The sequence below is a fragment of the Neopsephotus bourkii genome, unplaced genomic scaffold (assembly GCF_033783945.1).
Source record: "Neopsephotus bourkii isolate Nb327-2 ecotype Australia unplaced genomic scaffold, CSIRO-AGI_Nbou_v1 NB_1767, whole genome shotgun sequence".
NCBI lineage: Eukaryota > Metazoa > Chordata > Aves > Psittaciformes > Psittacidae > Neopsephotus > Neopsephotus bourkii.
In genome coordinates, this window is record NW_026902241.1 from 1,892,767 (window position 1) to 1,913,750 (window position 20,984).

The following is a 20,984-nucleotide window of genomic DNA, read 5'->3' on the forward strand; positions in this document are numbered from 1 at the left end:
CCTTGTCTGTATGATCAAGTCTGATCAAAACTAGCATTTCATTCCACAAATCAGATAACTTTTTACATTACAGCATTAAACAAAGCTAAAGCTTATGAAATCTGAGTGTTCACTAGTAATGGCAATTAACCTCCTCACAATACTAGGAATTCTTGCTCATTAAATTTCATCTGGTACACAAAACCTGAAGTTCAACAATTAATGCAGGTTATTTTTTATGAAAGTTTAGCCTGCGGATTTTCTTGTCATGGAATTTTAGATTATTTATATTGCCACCTTTTACCGAAACCTACCTACCTAGTTTTCCTTTTGTTAGGACTTCCTATGTGAAATTTTATCATGTAAGACAATTTGATCATTTAAAGAGTGCTGTTTAAAGATATATTATTTTTTAGCTATACCTTTTATGAAAATTTGAAAATCATTGCTATAGGAAAATGCAAACGAAATTTCAAATTATCAGATAGCTATTCCACTATAATTTGTAACACAAATACAGACTGAGCATCTCCTAGTCTAACACTGACTACCAGCATAGACACACCTGCCTAAGTCCTGATATACCATACTGTTGAGACTCTGTAGCTAATGTCTCAGCCCACACCGGACCCTCAGACAAAGCAGTCAACTTCCTTTCTGACTACAGCCTGAGAAAATCCTTTGCACTTTTCAATCATGTTTAAACGTAAAACTGAGTCGAAGAAAAGAGGGTGTCTGTGAGCACTTGTGCACCAGTCTTCTTTCAAGTTCAGATCCTTATTCAGCCTCTTTCAGTGGTTGAAATTAAACCTCTATCTCCCTTATCCCAGAGCAGTGCCTATAAGCCAGTGATTTTGGCATATGACAGAAGGTATTTCACCTGTTTTCAGAGATACTTAAACAACGAGGAACAATACCAAGAAAACAAAGTGAGAGATACACCCTTAAAAAAGCCAGTAGGGTGTTGGTTAAAATACAGTCACATTTGAAAATGCAGGGTCTCAAGCAAGTTTTCCAATTGTTGTTACAACAGCATATGTCCTCTGAGTTTCCTGTGAGAAAGAGATAATCCAGCCTTGGAAATAGAAATAGTACATAGGTATATTTAATAAGGAGGATAGGTTGCTCCTTCTTGACTTAGATCCCTATGGGTTACCAGGCAGCTGCTTGCTGAGCTCTCCTGAAGTGCCTCACTTATGCCCCATTAAAGCTTAGTTTAAGGGTTTAGAATTTTAGGATTACGCAGAAATGAAAAGTTTCAATGAATAATATGGCAAGTAGCCTACACTGAGAAAACCCTACATTTTCATGTCTGGCTAAGACATTTACTTGCTTCCTAAAAATCATCAAACCACTGTCAGCCAATATTCACAACAGTTCAAAATACTGTATAGTCTGAACAAATTGCAAAGTTTGCATAGCCAAGACTACAATTTAAAAAAGAAATAATAAGTTATTTGTAAAATGAGACCTTTTCAAATGTCTGATGGTGACTCAATAGGATGGAAAAGATATCTTGATAGAAAGTAAGAATTATACCCAGCTTGTTACAAAAATGGTTCAGTGGACTCTAATTTAGAAGATCAATATTCCAATCAAGATCCTCTTGTTGACAAGCACAACTTCTGGACAAAAATCTCTAGTCCTGCAATACATAGTTCACACGCCTGAGTCTCCGTGTGTATCTATTTCCCACCAACTAAGCTCATATTGTAGATGAGAAATAAAAATGATAAAATTTAAGAGAATTTAAATACTTCCTAACCTCATTTGCTTTGCTTTCCACTGTGTGTGAAATACCAGGGTACTATATAAGAAAAATAAGAGTATTTCTTTAGGTAGATCTAAGAACCTTAGCTAAAGTTAAATACCTAGCTTTGGGTATTCCTGTATGCAAGCAAAAATTAAGAAATTCCTGTTTTATTTTCAAAGTTACACAGCAGATCCTGCTCCATTAAAATCAACAGGAACTGCAGGAGCTTAGTATCTTCGAAATAGTGGCTTCTAACCGATTTTATTTATTTATTTATATATATATATAGCCTACAATACTGGTTTTCCTTGTTAACCAACAAAAGCTATCTGAAATGGGAATCTCCAGTTTTCCTAAATTGCCTTCTAACTTTCTAACATGAGATGATAGAATTACTACATCTTCGTAGCTGTATGTCCAGTTGATAGGAAGGCCTCAGTAACTTTCCTGGAGGACAAATTAAGCAACAGATTTGAAAATTATCCTTATTCCACCATCACACTGTTGTCTTTGTGTACTGTCAGCTTACTGAAAATGAGACAATAAAAGCTCGTTTACTGCAAAGCTTCAGAGTGTATTCTCAGAAGGGTCCTTAACACTTGGCTGTTAGAAAATGTTCAGGAAAGTTAAAGCATGTGAATTAATGTCTTCAATTACTGCATAAAAGTACTACATGCATTAACTTCATTAAGTCTACCGAATCACAGCATCGTCAAGGCTGGAAGGTAACCCAAGGTGTCTTTAGTGCAACCTCCATTCAAAGCAGGAGATGGAGATGGAGATTGCACAGCCCCTTTCAGCTTAATTATTTTCAACATCATGTGTTTTTTTCTTCCATATATCCAGTAAGAACCTCCATTGTTTCAGTTTATGTCTCCTGTTTCTCAGTCTTCCATTGTGCATCTTAATAAAGAACTTTGACAACCTCCTGTAGATTTTAGATTAGGCATGCTCTAAAAGCCACCTCTTCCTTAAGCTGTTGCTCAAGCTGAACAAATCCACTTCTTTCAGCCACAGGGCATGTGCTCCTATCTTGGTGTCTCTCCACCAGGTTTACTGGAGTTTATTAATAGCTTTCTTGCAGGGAGGGGTGCAAAACTGAATGTGGCATTCCAGATATGGTCTAATAACTACAAAATAAAAGCAGAATAATCAATTCCCTTGCTTTACTGACTACGCTACCACTAATACAGCCCCAGGTACTGTTGGACTTCATTGCTGCCATTCTCAGTACTGGTGCATGCACAGATTGCTGTTCACCAGCACCCCAGGTCCTTTTCACGCAGAACTGTTCCCCAGCTATTTCGGCCCCAGCTTTAATAGTAGTAGTGGATTAAGTCTATTACAGGTAAAGGTGCATTTCTCCTGCCTGAATTACATGAGATTCCTATCAAGCCATTCCCCTCAGCCTGTCTAGGTCTATCTGTGTGGCATCTTTGCCCTCAAGCACATCAACTGCAGCCCCTATTTTGGTGTCATCTGCAGATTCAAAGGCAGTGCATTTCATCAACTCTTCCTGGTCATTGACAAAGCTTCCAGATTTCAGAAAGTAGAAACAGATGCACCTATCAAACCAAATCCTGGCAGTGTATTTGTTGTCTCTCTGGCTTCTTTGATCATGGTACTTCATTCGATAATGAGGCATTGCAAAGAACGGATGGTATCCACCAGACTGGGAGAGGGAAGGTCATCTTAACAAATAGTAACTTGGTGACAAAGCCTCTAAACAAGGCTTGTCACAGGATGTGTTCTTAAATCATAAAAGTAGGTTAGGAAACAGTGAAGGTATGATTGAGAGAAAGCTGCAGGGACAACTTTCACATCCTCAGTTAGAAGGGAGTGTTGTTACAAACTACATACCAAGAGTATAAAGTGGTATGTCTTTCTAGAAATAACTTGCTATTAATTACTGTTATTATAATATTCTATAATATAAGTAGAAGTCTCCCAATCACTGGTCTATAGTCTTGTGGAGGATATTTACATAGATAGACTGCAATCATTGGCTGGAAGGTCAACATAGCATTGTGCAAGTAATCCAGGAGTTTCTGAACTGTGTTGATGATAACTTCCCAATGCAAACAGCACAGTGGCCAACCAAGGGCAATGCTCTATTGACCCACTCCTCACAAACAATGAGAAATTGCTGGTGAATGTGGCCACAGATAGGAAATTTGGCTGTAGCAACCATCAGATGTGATTGAACTCAGGATCCAGACTTAGACTCGAAATGCAAACAACAGAAATATAACTCTGGGTTTCAGAAGAACAGACTGCAGTTTATGTAGGGATTTTATAATTTTTTTTTTGCAGAATGTTCTTGCTAAGTACATTCAGAATATTCAGCTAAGTAGCAATATTTTAAGGAAAACTTTAGAGAGCTCAGGAACAAGCTCATCTCATCATAGAGGAAGAAGAGGTATTTCAACAGGAGATCCACTCGGCTAAACAAGGAGTCTCTTATAGAACTAAAAGGCAGAAGAACATATAAGAAATAGAAATAAAAGCAGGCAACAAAGGAGGAGTACCAGAACACTGTGAACGTTTATGCCTGAAACTAAGGAGGGCCACAGATGGTATTAAGAAGGGATTTTACAAGTATGGCAGTAACAAATGTGATTTCAGTTGATGAATGGGGGAGGAAGCCTGATGATTGACTATATAGAATAGACCAAAATACTCAATAGCTACACTTTTGTGTGTGTGTGTGTCAGATTTCACTGGCAAAACCATCAGAAGCATATTGACAGGTTAGGGAATTAGAGAATCAGTAATTACTCTGAAAAGTAATTCCAGACTTTGAAGCCAAATGGGTTTCATTTCAGGGTGCTGAAACAGCTGGTCAATGTATCCATTGGGCTACTACCTATCACATTAAAAAAAAAAAAAAAAATCACAGAGATTGAAAGAGGTCCCTGACAAATAGTAGAAGGATAACTCAACTTTGGTGAAATCATGGAGGATCTAATAAACCAGATTGTGCTTGACCAACCTGATTTGCTCTATGATGAAACAGTTAAATGATCAGTGGGAAGATGGTTGATGCAGTATAAATCAACTGTAGTAAGACTTTTGGTTTAAAGCATTCTAATCGTATGTTAAGCCATGGAAGTAGAGGCTGAGCCAACAGACATGAGCGGAAAACAGGCTCAATGACCAGACACTAAGTGTAGCTGTAATGACAACACCTACTTTTCGGTTGGTAGTAAGTACTCCACAGATTGACTCTGGAGCCAGTACTGTTTAATATATTTTTCCATAATCTGGGTGATGATAAAAGGTTGATCTTCAGTTTGTGGATGATACTAAATTGGTGCTTGGTTGATAGACTATGTAGCACAACCTCAGTGCTAGAGGGATCTTGGAGGAGTGGGCCAACAGAAACCTCAAGAAGTTCAACAGAGAATCACAACATTCTGTACCCAGGGCCAAGCAGCAGCTCTCCTTGAAAATGGAAACCAAGTAAAATATAAGCCAACAGCATTCTGTCTTTGTGGATAAGGCAAATTGCATGCAAATCATGTTAGGAGGAATGTGGCTGGAAGAACAAGAGAAATTATATTTCCTACACCTCTGTTTGGTCCTGCTGAGACTATGCAGATTATGAGGGCCCAGTTTCAGGCCCCTCAGCTCAAGAACTATGTTAGATGTCTCCTTGTGTTGTGGAGATGACCAGGGGCATGCAGCATGTGGCCTGCAAGAAGGGGTAAGTGACTGGATCTGCTTGGTCTGATGAGAAGAAAGCAAAATATGTAGGGGAGGGGACAGTCAAAACTGCTTGAATGGGCATTACAAACCGCTTATAACAAAGTCTTCTCAGGAGGAGTAAGTGTTAAATCAAAAGGCAACTGCTATAAGCTACAGCTTGAACGGTTCGGGGTGGATTGTAGGAGTGTAGTGCAACCCTTAAAAAAACCACCAAAAGAGGATGTGTCTTCTCCGTTCTTAGTGACTTTCAAGAGAGCTAGGCAAAGACACAGCTGGCCTAAGATGGTGTTGACAGTGGTATTGCTTCAAGAAGCAGGTTTGGACTAGATGATCTGCAACAAAAATTTTGTGTCTACAGTCAATTGCTGAAGAGGTTCCTGAAAGAGTTTAGTTTCAGAGGGTACCATTAGAGGCAAGGATTTATTACTGGTGTACAGCTTTTTAAACAAGAATCCAAACATTCAGTCAGCACCTGAGTAAAGAATAAAAGCAATCCTTAAATCATACAAATAAGGGTTTATGTACTAATGCGCTGGTAAAAAACAACCACTCCTCCCCCCCGCCAATATTACAGTATTTTGGCTTCACTTTATGCATAAATCTGGCACAGAACATAAAACATAGAAGAAAAACAAGATGTAAATGTTAACCCAGCTTTCTCATAATTCAAAATCACTTCAGTTTAAGCCTAGATTGTATTTTGAAGGTTTGGAATGAGTACAGACCTTTTTATTTATTGTAGTCTATTCATTCTTAGTGCATATCTTCTCAGTATTTTATCTTCCTTACATCTCATTCTCATACTTCTATTATATTTGGTTAGATTTACTTCTATTTCATTAATTTATTCTGTCATGGCATAGGCAAAAAACAATGTCTATCTGCCCAGAGGTAAGGAAACAAATTCAGAGGGAGGAAACCTAAAGTGAGAGCATCTGCCTTTTTCAGGAAGTTTCCTTCAAGTATCAAATTTGCTGTCTTTTTCATTCTTTTTTTTTTTTTTAGGAGGTATGGGGGGTAGTTCACTAAAATCCTTTTCAATTGATTTACAGCACTGTTACTGTATTTCTTGTTGTTTAAACAAATGCAATATTTTTGGCTACTTACTAAAAAATATGTGCCATTAGTGTCAACACATGAATCACAGTCTGAGAATCAATCACAGCTGTGCAATTGGAGAAGTACTGGACTGGAATTCGCATAATTCAACATGGAATCAAGCTTTTTTCCCTTCAAGAGTTTCTTGAAACTGTCATTTGCCAAATAAGAAGTAAAACTGAAACACGAGTTCCAAACATAATTTTGAGGGAGGAAAAGAGGCAGGAGCAGAAGGATTCCCTAAGAGATCACTGTCTTTTCCTCCACTGAGCTGGACAGTTTTGTTTATACACTTCGATACAACCAGCCCCTTGAGTTACTGCTGTTGGCGTCATTATTTCCCAAAACAGGTGGAAAAGAGTGGTTGCCCACACATAGCAGCAGTTTTCACACAGCACAGCTCTCTCTTCTACATCAGCAATGCAACAATTAGGATTGAACCTTAGACTCAAGCAGGAAATTCCTACCCCTTCCAGTACTGACAAAATCTCCAGCCTGTCATCCTCTGAGGTTTGTTAATTATTTCTTCTGTCTCTTTTGTCTTCTACTTGAGCCACCTCAGAACCAAAAGTGTAAGTGTCTTTCCTGACTAGATCAACAGAGAATCATCTACCTAGGCAGATAAAAGGAAGTGTATGCTATACATTTCATAGAATCATAGAATGGTTTGGGTTGGAAGGGACCTTAAAAGATCATCTAGCTCCTACCCCCCTGCCATGAGCAGGGACACCTTCCACTAGATCAGGTTTCTCACTCATTTCAAAAGCAGTCAATCAGACCTGAAACATAGTCAATTAACTATTAAGTACCTTTTAAATTATTTTTTATTAATATAATGTTATGTGAAATGGAGCCACAAATGTCAGATAGGAAAAATATCTAATGTCGTTATAATAATTCCAAAAAAAACCTGATCTGTTTTTTTGTTGCATTTGAGACATTTAGATTACAGATTTATTATGAAGGCTCTCCATTTGGGAATAATAAAATTGCAATAATTGGCTGAAAAAAAAGTTATTCTTGTTGACAGGAAGGCCTTTTTCAGTTTAATTTACATTCAGTCTGAATTACCTTAGAGCCAAAAATATTTCAAAATTCTCTTCATACCAGAAACTCAAAGAAAGTTTAATTTTGGGCAAAGAAAATTTAATTTTGGAAAGATCAGCATCACAATTCAACATGACCTAGAACTGAGGCCTGAGCGTCCAAGGTCAGAGTGACTAGATGAACCAGAAATCTTAGAACTTGTGTAGGAGCCATCTTGTATTCAGAAATTATTTCATTCTCACTGAAAACTTCTGTTCTGTGCCTACAGACCCACCCAGGAAACCTCTGTTGCTAACAGCTGAAAATTGGGAAGATCATAACGAGAGGGGCTTTTCTTTTATTTTTCGTTTGTGGGGGTTTTTTGGTTTTTTTTGGGTTTTTTTTTTAAGAGTTACTAATTTTGATTGTTAAGCAGCAACTCCTCAGACTCTACAAGGGTACTTTTATTTACATTTAGTTGTTTGAATTACAAAATTGGTTAGCCTTTGAATTTTGCTCCAAGGCATAATAAAGACAGATTTACAATAAGCACAAATTACCTTTGTGCATTATTTAAGAAGTATAATTCTGTCTCTTATAATTTATTTCTTTTCAATCTGTGGGGTCTGCAATATAATAATGCACCTCAAAATCCAGCATAAACTGAAAAATGAAAGTGAAATTAAATTATTTCAAAAGATTCCTTAACTTCTTGCAAATTGATCCACTTAGCTCTATCAGGTAAGTAGTCTGATGACAAGATGACTTTTTGAGTTGGATTTCCGGCACAGAATCTGTTACTATTAAAGATAGGATGAAAATTAAATGTACAATTGTTTTTCAAATTTAAGTTGAAGTGCAAATTTGGATATAGTTGTTGACAGGGCTATGGGCTTTTCCCCTTTGAAATAAATGAGAGCAGCAGGTCGCTAATGAAGCATTCTGAATCAAGTATCTGTGACCACTTTGCTTCCATTTTTCTAATAACTCAGTGGTAATTAATGCACCCACAATTACTCTGTACCAAAAAACTGTCATGCATTTACTCAAGTGACAGACAGGTGTGATGTCCTCAGGGATCTGGAACATTTTACAAGGTGACTAGTAAAACACACTTAAGAGTTCATCCTGAAACTTTTCTATTGTATCTAATCTTCTGTCTATCAAAACAATGGAAAGCACTATTTCCACAGAAAACTTGAAAGATTCCTTTTAGATGAGGTGAGAAACTTTGAGACCAAAGCCATGAAAGCAGTAAATTATTCAGCTGCCCAGTCATACAGTGAATGCTCTAAGTCTTTATCCTACTCGTGCTAGCTGAAGTTTAAGGTGTATAGCCTTCTGCATTACTCAGTATGAAAGTCAGGTAAGGGAAAATTCTTCATCTGAAAGATAAAGCTTTCCGTAAGAGACAGTAAACTAGAGGTTAAACAAAAAAACAAACAAACAAACAAAACCATAAACCTGAACGACAGATTAGATTTCTCCATAGAAAGAAGGAAATAACATAGTAGAAACAGGGAAATTGACTATACTTAACTGAAATTTTGTAAGTTCTTGCACTGTCTTTTTTTTTGTTGCTGGACTATTTTTGCAATCAGGATAAGAAAATAACACTGGAACGTAACATAAGAATAACCATACTGGCTCATATTAAAGGTATATTTAGCTCTAGGCTAAGCCTAGAGGCATTTGGATCTGCTGATTTCAAGTGACTGCCTTTAGTACTAGATTGGAAGAGACAGTAATTTGTGGATTACCATACATCTGATTGAGTGGATTCTGAATGAGTTTGTGACTTTATGCAATTCCTATCCTCTTTGGTTTTTTTCCCTTCTTCTGTTGAGCCTCACAGGCAGAAAAGCCAGTCTATTTAGTCCTTGTACTCTCTTTCTTTGATTGCTTATGCAACCCATCGGGTACCTTTCCTGTTTTTTCAATACTCCTGTTAAGGAAAACCAGAAAGGCATGGTGTTCCAAGCATAGATGGAGCACAGATTTGAACAGGGGAATAACAATGATCAGTACTGTTTCTTTTCCCTGTTGCAATGATTCCTGGGGTTGGGAAAGTTGCGGTCTATTCACTTTTTGACTGCTGGAGACCAAAGAACTGCTGATTCCATAGAACTGAAGTGACACGGAAAGACAATTCAGAATGCGGGTTATGAAGATTATGATTATTCTTCTGTATGCTACAGTACACATTTGCCTACATACAATTTGTATCTTGTTTAATACTTTTGGAAATCCAACAAGTTCTCCCCCATTCACTTGCTTGTTAATTCTTCAAAGATCTCCAATGCATTCATGATGCATGGCTTTTCCTTGCAAAATGTATTAGGACTCTCTGCCACTATGTCATGTTTATTCACACCTCAACCTTTCTTCTTTAGATGGCATCTCATCAGTTTCCTTACAACGGTCACCAGGCTTACTGGACAGGGGTTTCACCCACATTTTTTTAAATGCAGTTCTGTGTTTCCCATTTTGATGATACTGAGGATGTTTGAGATGAGAAGTCATCCACTTCAAGTCAGCAATTCAGCTCTTTCTACCATAAGTTTCTTTACTGTTATGTTTCAAACCTTCAAGTAACCTCTGATCAGCATGATACATGAATGCAACAAATCCTTTTAAAATGTAATAAAATAGGGCTTTCTTATTCATGAAGAAACATTACATTTTCTTCAAGATTATAAACAGCCTATTGTCAGGCCTGACAAATTTCAGCCTTGCTCTAATGACATTTTTAAAGCCTAGTTTCTTGGGACTGCTCCAGACAGGAAACATCTGGTTTGTCCCATTAGAAACTTAAGCCTTTACTTCTTCTTATACAAGATAGCAATTTTCAGAAACGGTATACGAAAGATTTTGCATCTAGCCTGGGCTGGCCTTCATTGTGTCAGGTACTGTACATTATTTGCAAGTACTGTGAGTGTGCCATTGTATTTCCTGATTGGGCCTATTTTTTAATTTATAATTATTGTCATTTGAAGTTTTTTAATAGCATCATTTATACACTGTAAAAAATGTATCAGTTATATGTAACTGGCAGACTGTTAAAGGTCTTGATTTTGAACAAGACTCAAGTGATTCTGTAGTGTGATAACAGAATAAGAAAGGGTGCATTACCTCACAAAATAGCCTAATTACAAGGCAGCATGGGAATAGAAAGGGATAATGTGATGATATTCATCCCTACAGAATGATATTAGTCTACACATACTGGCAACTTAATAGTTGTATAATCTTTTTTATAAGCAAACCAAAATTTTAAGAGGCAACTTAAAATTAATAACAAAGGGCTGCTTTACAGATATTTTCAAGGAGCCTTCCAAGTGTGAAATGTTACACAGGAAAATTATAGAGGTATTTATCTGAAAATGTAACAAGTAGATGCTGACAGAATAATACAGTCTCTAAAAGATCATCAGAGACAAGACAAGCTCATGTTTAATATGATCCTAGTAGATGGAATGAGCCAGGAGAAAAATCAGATTTGTTCAAAAGAAGAGCAAAGTTGGAATGTTATTTCTATGACATTTCTGAAAGATACGAACAAGAAAAGACAGTATTTATTTAGCCAAAAGGTAAAAAGTTGGACAATAAAACTTTACATGACCTGAATTTTATGCATGGATGTATACAAAGGACCACTTATCTCTAAGTTTCTAAACAGAAAGAATTTGCTAGAGACAAGAGAAGCCCTAATGTGAAAAATGAAAGGGATGTGCAAATCAGAGAAGATATCTGCCTCAGAATGAACACAGAGAGCTAAAGGCATACACAAAACTTGGTAAAGCTCCATATTAACAATACTGAATTTGCAAAAAGTCCAGAAAAACATAGGTTAGAAACAGATTAAGGTTTTACCATCTGTTGTTGGTGACTCTGGATTATAAACAGTAACTAAATGAATATATGAAGATGCTGCTAACCCTAAAGATCAGGTAACAGGGAAATCGTGATTTCAGCACAGCACAGGACAAAGTGCTGTGGATGAAAACACTGAAAAAGAGTACCCTATAAAGAACACTCTGAAGGATAAGGAGAGAACAGATGAAAGGAAATTATGCTACAGCATCCATCTTTTGCTTTATTTTAGCCATTCAATCAGATGATTTCATTATTTAGATCAACAACAATAATTTGCACTCTTGTGGTATTTGCCCCAAAACTTGACACAGTAGAAGGACTCCATTGAGTCAAACAGGCTTTGCATCAGTCTCTGACCTGCTCTCTCAAATCTGACAAACATACTTTTGCCATTTTCGAAAGGCAACTTGCTGAAATCAAATTAGCATATTAAGCTATTGTTAGCACTAATTAACTTATAAATCAACAGTTAGCTTGGTTCCCAGGGTCAAGTATTTTATTAATTTAATTTCAGTAAATGATCCTACCAAGTAGAGTGAGGCATGTATATAGTGCCTTAGAAACATATTTCTTGCTACTTGAAAATAAGAAGATGCAATAGATCTACATTTTTAGAAACGGTCTTGTTTGAAAGTCAGAAAACAGAGTCTGATTTGATTATTAAGTTAATTGATTTTTAAGCCCTAAAGTAATATGCAGTTCCAGTTGCATGCAGTTGTTTTATATAATCCAGGGGAGTTGGCTTAATCTCTGTGAATCAAGTGCTCAAACTCCATTTTATTCAGAGCATGGAGATTTTTAGTTGAGGAAGACCAAAGTTTCCAATGTTTCCCTAGCTTTTTTTCTCAGCTATGAGGAGGAAAAATGTTACTCTGACTCTGCTCTTCAGTTTCAATTTTTTCCCACAACCTGTATCATGGAATGTGGAAAAGATGGATTGGTCTTTGGAATCCATATTACAATTTATAGTAGTTTTCAATAATATGCTGTGGTTAATTTTCTACAGTTTAAATTTTACTTCTTATGTACACTAAGAAATAATTTTAAAACTGTTTTGTTTCCTTCAGAAGACTCTACTTACATTTAGGCAAGCAAATATGTTCTGTATACAAAATAAGAATGTATTCTATACATATCTAGCTCCATAGCTCACAGGTCATGTGCAACAGGGTTTTTTCTAAGGCAATAAATATAAATACTTCTCTATTCTTATGAAATATATTTTATACTGTTAGGCATTATCACTGGTATTTTACTAAAATCACAGAATTCCTGAGATTGGAAGGGACCACCAGGGGTCAGCTAGTCCACTCATTCACTCACTGGCTAATGTTTGCAGTAGCTGAAGGCCCTGCCCTTGACTTTCTGTTGCCATCTGTCTGCTGCAGCTCACTGCCTCTGCATCTTGGTGATAAGAAGCTTGCTCAGCTTATAGCTGCCTCGTCATATACCCTATCTCCTCAGCTCTTCCTCTACCTTCTGTTTAGACCAAGATGCCAAACTCTGCACTGAAGTGACAAGTGTGCATACATAAACTCTCTCCTGCCAGCTCTGGTAGATTGGGTGATAGTCGTCAACTAAAGAGGACTACAAATAGCTAGGATTAATGTATCCTAACTAACTTTGTCAAGATTTGCCACAGTCATTTGCCAAAAAAACAAATTACTGGTTGTTCTCTTTTAACACCATTTTCCAAGGCTGAAATTTTTAATGACTGGAAAAAAAAGAGAAGTTAACTTTACATTAAGATAATTAGGATATATGCTCTATATCTATCAATCTTCCTGCTTTTACTAAAATCCAGGATACTGTTTTATGGCAGAAGTGGCTATTTTTCTTTCTCACTTAGAAACACTAACAACATACTAGCAAGACTGACTAAAAAAGGCTCAGGGCAGCAAGCAGGTGTGTATTACATACATGACTCCAGTTTTCAGGAGGAAAAAAAAAAGAATAAAATCTTCATGTACTCTCTACAAATAATTAAGACTGCAATTCAGACTACCACGATTTTCTTCCAACATTCTGGATGGCTGCTTGGATAAACCCATTATAACTAAGAATAAGTAGAAGGATTTTAGGTAAGCAGAAATAATTACCTGAACTAAAGTGATTAGGGTTCAGTGTTTAATTTTAATTTCATTTAGTTTTACAACAAGCAGTACAGATTACAAGAGAAATTTTCTGCTGCCTTTGAAAGTGCTTCCAGCAGCAGCTGAAGTTTGGATGAGTTGTCTAATAAATTACCATCATCATATTCAAAGCATTTCTAGGTTTTTCGAGCTCCTTTTCCAATCTCCCCTACTATAACCCTGCTTAACTTATGGAATACTTTCAAATTGTAGGATCAGTAAAATGACTATGAGTTAAAATTGCAGTAGAAATTGATTAACTTAAATAATTCATAGCAACATGCAGACTGACCTGTCCAGTAATAAGTTAGGCGCAAATAAAAGCTTTCCTGGATGTTCCATGGAGCGCCAGACTAAGCCAATCATCAGTATCTCTAGCCAGGCACATTCCAGTAGATGAACCTGATCATGGAGTGTTAAATCCACAAATCCTGAAAGAACAAACAGGAGACAGTGAAAACACTCCAACTTTATACGAGGAACAATATTATTCAGAAAATCAGGTTAAAAAGTGCATTGAAGATGGATAACCAAAAGGAGAAAGCAGTGAAACAGACATTTATTTTCTTTACATATTGGGTTGAGTTTTGTTTATCATTAGGTCCATTGTGGCTTAATCCTACAGAACAATCAGCATTTTTTAGCCCCCTGGTTGTATACTGGCTGTAATCTGCCCAAGGAGCAGCAAGAGCAAGGTGGGCATCTGCAGCCCCATGCCTGTTGCTAATGGCCTGGGAAGCTGGGTGCACTCTGCAGAAAGGGGCAGCCATCTGCTCCAGTGCCATGATGTCTGGCGCCTGAGGGAGGGATAATGGAAAATGCCTCATATAAAATGAAATTATAGCTCTAGTCAGCAGCTAACTCCAGCCCTTTATCCTGGTGGAATGCTGTTTTACAGATGTGTGAATTACCATACTGCAAGTGTTATCTGTATGGAAGACAGCCCAATACTGCATTTCAAATGAACCAGGAAGCAAAAGCTGATCCCTGCACATTCAGAACTTGCACATGAACCCCTTGCTTGTATTTCTTTTGGATTAAAGCACTTGGAGGAAGGAGGTGACCTCTCTAGCATTAAGCAACTCTAGAAACAATGAATACAAAAATAAGAGGTTGCTTATAGCAGTACTAAAACATGAATATGAAAGAACAGCAATGAAGGTAGCTATGAAAGCATAATGACAGTGGTCATTCCGGTGTTCATTTCATGGAACAGATTCTATTATTCTCTGTTTGAGATTCTCATTATTCATGAACATTACTTTCAATACAAAGATATAAGTGAAAAGAGATTGCATAATGAAATTCATTAGATCCTAGAATTACTCATTGTTTAAAATTAACTTAAACCTGCTAAAATGAAATGAAAACCAGATCTTATTTATATTTTCCTCAGCGTTATGACTGAAATACATTATTTAATTTTGCCCTTTGTTTGTTTGTTTGAAATTGTAATTGATTCATATTAGCCTTTGGAATACAATTTATGGGGTAAACTACGTTACCAGCCCAGTAAATGGCAGTGATTTTACTTCTGCCTTGTATTCAATGTGCTATGAAATACATTTTTCAAATAACAAAGAGGAAGAGAAGGAAACTTAGCTTCACTGAGGGGAAATAATTCACTAGGGGAAAAGTCTGCCTCACCAACTCAGTGGCCTTCTCTGATGGGACTATGGAACTGATGGACAGGGGTAGAGCAGATGATGTAATCTACCTGGACTTGTGCAAAGCATGTCTTGCATGACATCCTTGTCTCTAAATTGGAGAGACATCAATTTGATGGATGAACCACACAGTGGATAAAGAACTGGCTGGATGGCCACACGCAAAGAGTTGTGGTCAATGGCTCAATGTCCGGCTGGAGACCAGTAACGGGTGGTGTCTCTGAGGGATCAGTGTTAGGACTGGTCTTGTTCAACATCTTTGTCAGTGACAAGTTTGCCGATGACACCAAGCTGTGTGGCTCGGTTGATACATTGGAGGGAAGGAATGCCATCCAGAGGGACCCTGACATGCTTGTGAGGTGGGCTGATGACAGCCTTATGAAGTCCGGCCATGCCAAGTGCAAGGTCCTACACATGGGTTAGAACAATCCCAGGCACAGCTACAGGTTGGGCAGAGAAGAGATTCAGAGCAGCCCTGTGGAGAAGGACTTGGGGGTGCTGGTCGATGAGAAAATGAACATGAGTTGGCTTCAGTGTGCGCTTGCAGCCCAAAAAGCCAACCGTATCCTGGGCTGCGTCAAAAGGAGTGTGACCAGCAGGTCGAAGGAGGTGATCCTGCCCCTCTGCTCTGCTCTCATGAGACCTCACTTGGAGTATTGTGTGCAGTTCTGGTGTCCTCAACATAAAAAGTACATGGAGCTGTTGGAACAAGTCCAGAGGAGGGCCATGAGGATGATCAGGGGACTGGAGCACCTCCCATATGAAGATAGGCTGAGAAAGTTGGGACTCTTCAGCCTGGAGAAGAGAAGGCTGTGTGGAAACCTCATAGCAGCCTTCCAGTATCTGAAGGGGGCCCAGGGAATTTGTGAATGCTCCCTCCCTTATGGTGTTCAAGGCCAGGTTGGACAGAGCCTTGGGTGACATGGTTTAGTGTGAGGTGTTCCTGCCCATGATAGGGGGGTTGGAACTTGATGATCTTAAGGTCCTTTCCAACCCTAACTATTCTATCATTCTATGAAACAAAATATAGTTCATGATAACTTATAAAATATTGTTATGTTCTGTAAAAGTTGTTGATATAATGATTTTTTTATTAAAACATCTGAGAGAGCTGATCAGTCTACTCATGAGGAACCATTCAGAAAAAAAAAAACCAAACAAACTGTTTTGGCAAGTCTGAAATAAAACTCATCTACCAATCATTAGGAGCGAATTTAGACAGTGCAATACCTGCTGTTTTTATGAAAGTGGTAAATATTGGGTAGGACAAGTGTTGTCGTTTCCTGTGTTTTTCCATTATTACTAAGTGGAAAAATTATTTTCAGACTTCACAGGCAGATGGAATGGCATTTGCCTGAATTACAAAACAGCTTGAAACAATAGAGCTGAAACCTAAAAGAGCAGCATTCTTAACTACAAAGCACTGATCACAACACTCAAGAATGAAATTGGCAGAAAAGAACTGCTGTCTGTATATGGAGTACAAACAATAAATACCATGTATTCTATTAAGCATTGCCTTAGTATGCTGACACATACCAATAATGTTTTTATCTGTGCTTGAAGCACACCAGTGCAGGGACACAAGTTGCCCTGTGGTGTCTGAAGTTTGCAATCAGTGCATTAATAGTCAGCTATATTGCCATCATCTCATGTGGTTGCACTCTATTCTTCAGCAGATTGGTTTGACTGTTGAAGAAAAGCTGAGTTTTTTTACAACCATGGCAATTCACTTCCCTGTAAAACTCTGTTCATTCTTCTACAGTTTCCTGGATGCCAAAATGCTTTGCTTTGTTCTCCACACTGTCTTGGCATCTTTTCCCAAATCCCTTTTAAGCCCTGTCTTTTTATTAACTTTATTTTTCCCCATCTTCACACACAAAATTTCAGACTGCACTGGGGCAACCTCTTCAAAAACTAAAGAAAGGTAGTAAAAAAGAAAGCTAATAAGTTACTTCACTAGTATTGTAGAGGAGAGATATCTTGTCAGTAAGCTCTGAGAACAGAAATATACTGCTCAAAAACACCAACATCTTTTAAAGTACATGAACATAAATATTTTGCATTAAAAATTCCTACAAGTATTGGCCAAAAATATTATTGTTGTCCGGAACATTAACTCTGATTTCAGAGAAGCTAAGGTAGTTGCAAAAAACTAGGATGAAAAATAAAACTGATTGTGAGTTCATAGTTTATAGCATTAAATGATCTGTCAGCCTGACATTTGCTTTAGGTTCTATAACAAAACAGATATACCAAATCTTGACTAATGCAGGTTAAAAAGTCTGTAATATAATAGTACACATCAACTGTAATTCATAACAAACTATATCAAATTACCTTGATGGTTTTTTATGTGACATTATAATTTCAGCTGTTAAAAATAATAGTTTTGATGACACAGACTTCTATGAGACATTTGATTTTGTATAAATATGCAACAGGTTAACTGAATTAAAGTATTTTAAATGACATGTCAGTATATAATGGCAAACTGCTAATGAACTGAACTGAAATGTTTCTAAAGGAATGCCATAAAGTTTACTTCTTCATCCTAGACAATTTTTTAATGATGCCATAGAAAACCACAAATTGTGATTCAGATGTCATTACGGCATGTGGGAAATAATGCAAAAAAGAAACCCCAGCTGATAATGCAAGCAATCTAAATAACTCCCTAGCTTCATCGTAAAAAAAATATAGACATAGGTTTAAAACCAAGAACATTAAGCACCTATATAAGATGGAAACAGTAGCGGCTATGAGGAGGACTTGGATGGATAAAAATCAACCCAGTTTGAGCTTCCAGTGGGAAGCTACATCTAATAAAGATGCTGAATAAAAATCCAAGGAAATTCTGAGTAAGGAAGTCAAATTTCCTCTGTGTTACCAGAATCTGGCAACCATTCTTCAAGCAAGGTGAGAATTTGGACAGAATGATATACATCAAAGTGAATAAAACCTTGAAAAAAGTGCCCTCTAGTGAGGAATAAGAGTAATTTAGAGACGCTACATGAAACTAGACTAAAGGGGTTAAAAGACTACAGTGGGTACCCATCTAAAAAAAAAGAATGGCATAGCAAAAGGTAACAGCATAACATATTGAAGCCCATGATGGAAGCTAAGCCTACTCTAGTGGCTACAAATGAGGGGCCGTTGTTAACAATAGAAGTAGTTAGAAGCAACATCCTAAGTTTTCATTAATTTGCTATCATTAGAAACATTAATCAAGATTTAATTATTATTTTTAAAAGGTACTCTTGGTCAAGCAAGCTAACTCAGAATAGTGCTACAGAAAGTTAAATTAACTGATGAATAAATCATTAGTCACTTCATCACTCAGAGCATGATGCACTTTAATGTTGCTGAAATTACGTGCAGTTGTGCACTGCATTCTCAAATATCAGTGTTTTTTTAATGCTGGCAACTTTTGAAAGAAAACGTATTCTTTAATTCTAAATTTTTGTTTATTGTGCTTTAAGGAAAAAGAAAGGCCTTCACTTCACTGCTGATGCATTAATTAACCACAGCTTATGGATATAACCTACATCTGACTCCCTGCAGCAGACTGACCAACTACGTGACTTTATAAGACATATCAAAATTCTTGTGTGACTAAAACCCACAAAGCCTAGACTGCCATTAAGCCATTCACATATGATATGCTTGGCAGGAGAAAGTCACAGAATAAAAGCCATGGCTGAACCATCACTTTTTGACACATAGATAAATTAACAGTATTTGTGAATGTTGTCAATACAGAACACGCTCATGTATAAATATGGAAACCTGAACTTCTGAAAAGCCAGAAAGGTCTTCTGAGCACGCAGCTAAGAGTAGGTGGCAAATACATGTATGTTGTGTGTAGAACACAAAACTGTAATGTTCAAACTAAACTGATCATCCTACTATAAAGCAGCAGTATATGCTGCATCAGTGATGATATGATACAAATCTCTTCCAGAGAATAAGACACGCTGATGTGGCAGTGGGTCCATGGAGGAAAAGCTGTAACAAACCCCCTATTTTGGCAAGCATGACTCCTTCAAGGTGATGTTAGACTTGGGAATGCAAAATTGTATGACCCTGCCTTCCTAGAAAAGGAAAGCAGCAACCATCTACGACAGGTATGAGCAAATCTCTCTGTAAACTTGGGGTCTGGACAGTTGCCCAAAGGGAAAGGTTTCCATAAAAGAACACAAGGACTGCAGGAAGTAGTATTAGGTAAAGCACATATCCCTGACAATGGAGAAGTGGTTTATGCACAAAACTGATTCCAGTAAGGAACAACGTAAAGCTCAGATGGTTTTCATCTATTGCTACTCTAACAAACATTATGCACCTTGCACAAAAATTCTTTTAAAACACATTTATCAGGTAAATGCATGATTTCAAAATGCATTTACTAGGTAAATGAGAACAACAATCAACAATAATATGTCAAATTTTACCAATTAAATATTTTGAAACTAATATATTTATTTTTGCCTTTGTGACTTTTCACCTGATAAGTAACTTTCTATTTTATCAGAAACAATTTCTTTAGCAATTAACATTCTCTGAAACCAAACATCCAGTGTCATTGCAGATTTAATCCTACAACAGTAAGTCCTCTAATGGGTACTTATTAGCAATTTGGGGATCATTTAATTATCATAATTTTTCAGCTTCTATTAATATTCCTAAGACACAACTACACGTGTCCAGACTATTCCTCCTTTCACAACAAATGATTAAGCAATCTTCTTTTTTCAACTGATCCAACTGTAAATCCATCAGTATGTTTATACCATACTTCCTAATTATATGAAGAGAATAAATCTCAGCCAGTTTTTGCAAAACAATAAAAAAAAATTGTGCCATAAAGAATTATTCTCTCTCCAGGTGCTTTGAAGGAAAATAAAGCAAAAGCAGTAAAAAGTTTTAAAAGCAATAGCAAAGGTCCACCTAGCAAAGTATCCTTTTTACAACAGCAATTGATACCAGATGATTATGGTAAAACGTAGAGTAGGACAACCATATGCTTCTACAGGAAGATTTCTCAGGCTCCAGAGGTATGTGGCTCAGGGACTTTCAGAGCCAAAGATGGTCTTTTCTGCCTAATGTTCCTTAACATTTTTCCCTCCAAGTTTGTCCAGTTGGTTTTTGAACCCACTTAGGCATTTAATCCACTTGAGATTTTTTTTTATATACCCTGGAAATAGTAATCTCCAGTAAGAATTTTCACACTCTAAGTTTACATTAGGAAAATAATAATCTCCTGCCCTGTCCTTTGAGCATTTTCCAGTTCAACTATATTCTTTCAGAGACACTGAGACTAGGACTGCACAGCTTTACAGTCTGCCCTTGTCTTCATCACCTCAGTCAATTATAATCCATAATTTTATCACTATTATCCATGCATTTTTTTTTTCAGCTAACTTATGAATATGCTGAACAACATAGGTCTAACTATTGAACTCCAAAGGTTATCTCTTGCCTAAGTGTCCTTCCTGCTTGTCTGTAAAGTCTTTAACTTGGTAGCAAGAGGAATTTTTATAATAGCTCCTATAACAAAAAAATATAGGATGTTATTCTATAAAAAAATGTTGTGGGAAATCACAATCATGTGTCTTAAATTTGCTCAGATGAACCACTATTTTTTCTGTCTTAATGCAGTGTTTTGAAAAGTGGCAACAACCACAGAAAAGGCTGTTATTTACTACTCAGTACAATATCTCAGCTATGCAACGGTCATGTAATAGG

At 37.1% G+C, this 20,984-nt stretch overlaps 1 protein-coding gene across 2 annotated transcripts in view; it reads right to left on the reverse strand.

Moving 5' to 3' along the window:
- Positions 1 to 20,984, reverse strand: part of ESR1 (estrogen receptor 1) — a 156,518-nt gene that overhangs the window by 9,686 nt on the left and 125,848 nt on the right. For both annotated transcript variants that reach the window (XM_061378666.1, XM_061378665.1), the window contains one exon: positions 13,865 to 14,003. In XM_061378666.1, the coding sequence (XP_061234650.1) occupies positions 13,865 to 14,003 (139 nt within the window). The remainder of the gene's footprint in view (positions 1 to 13,864; positions 14,004 to 20,984) is intronic.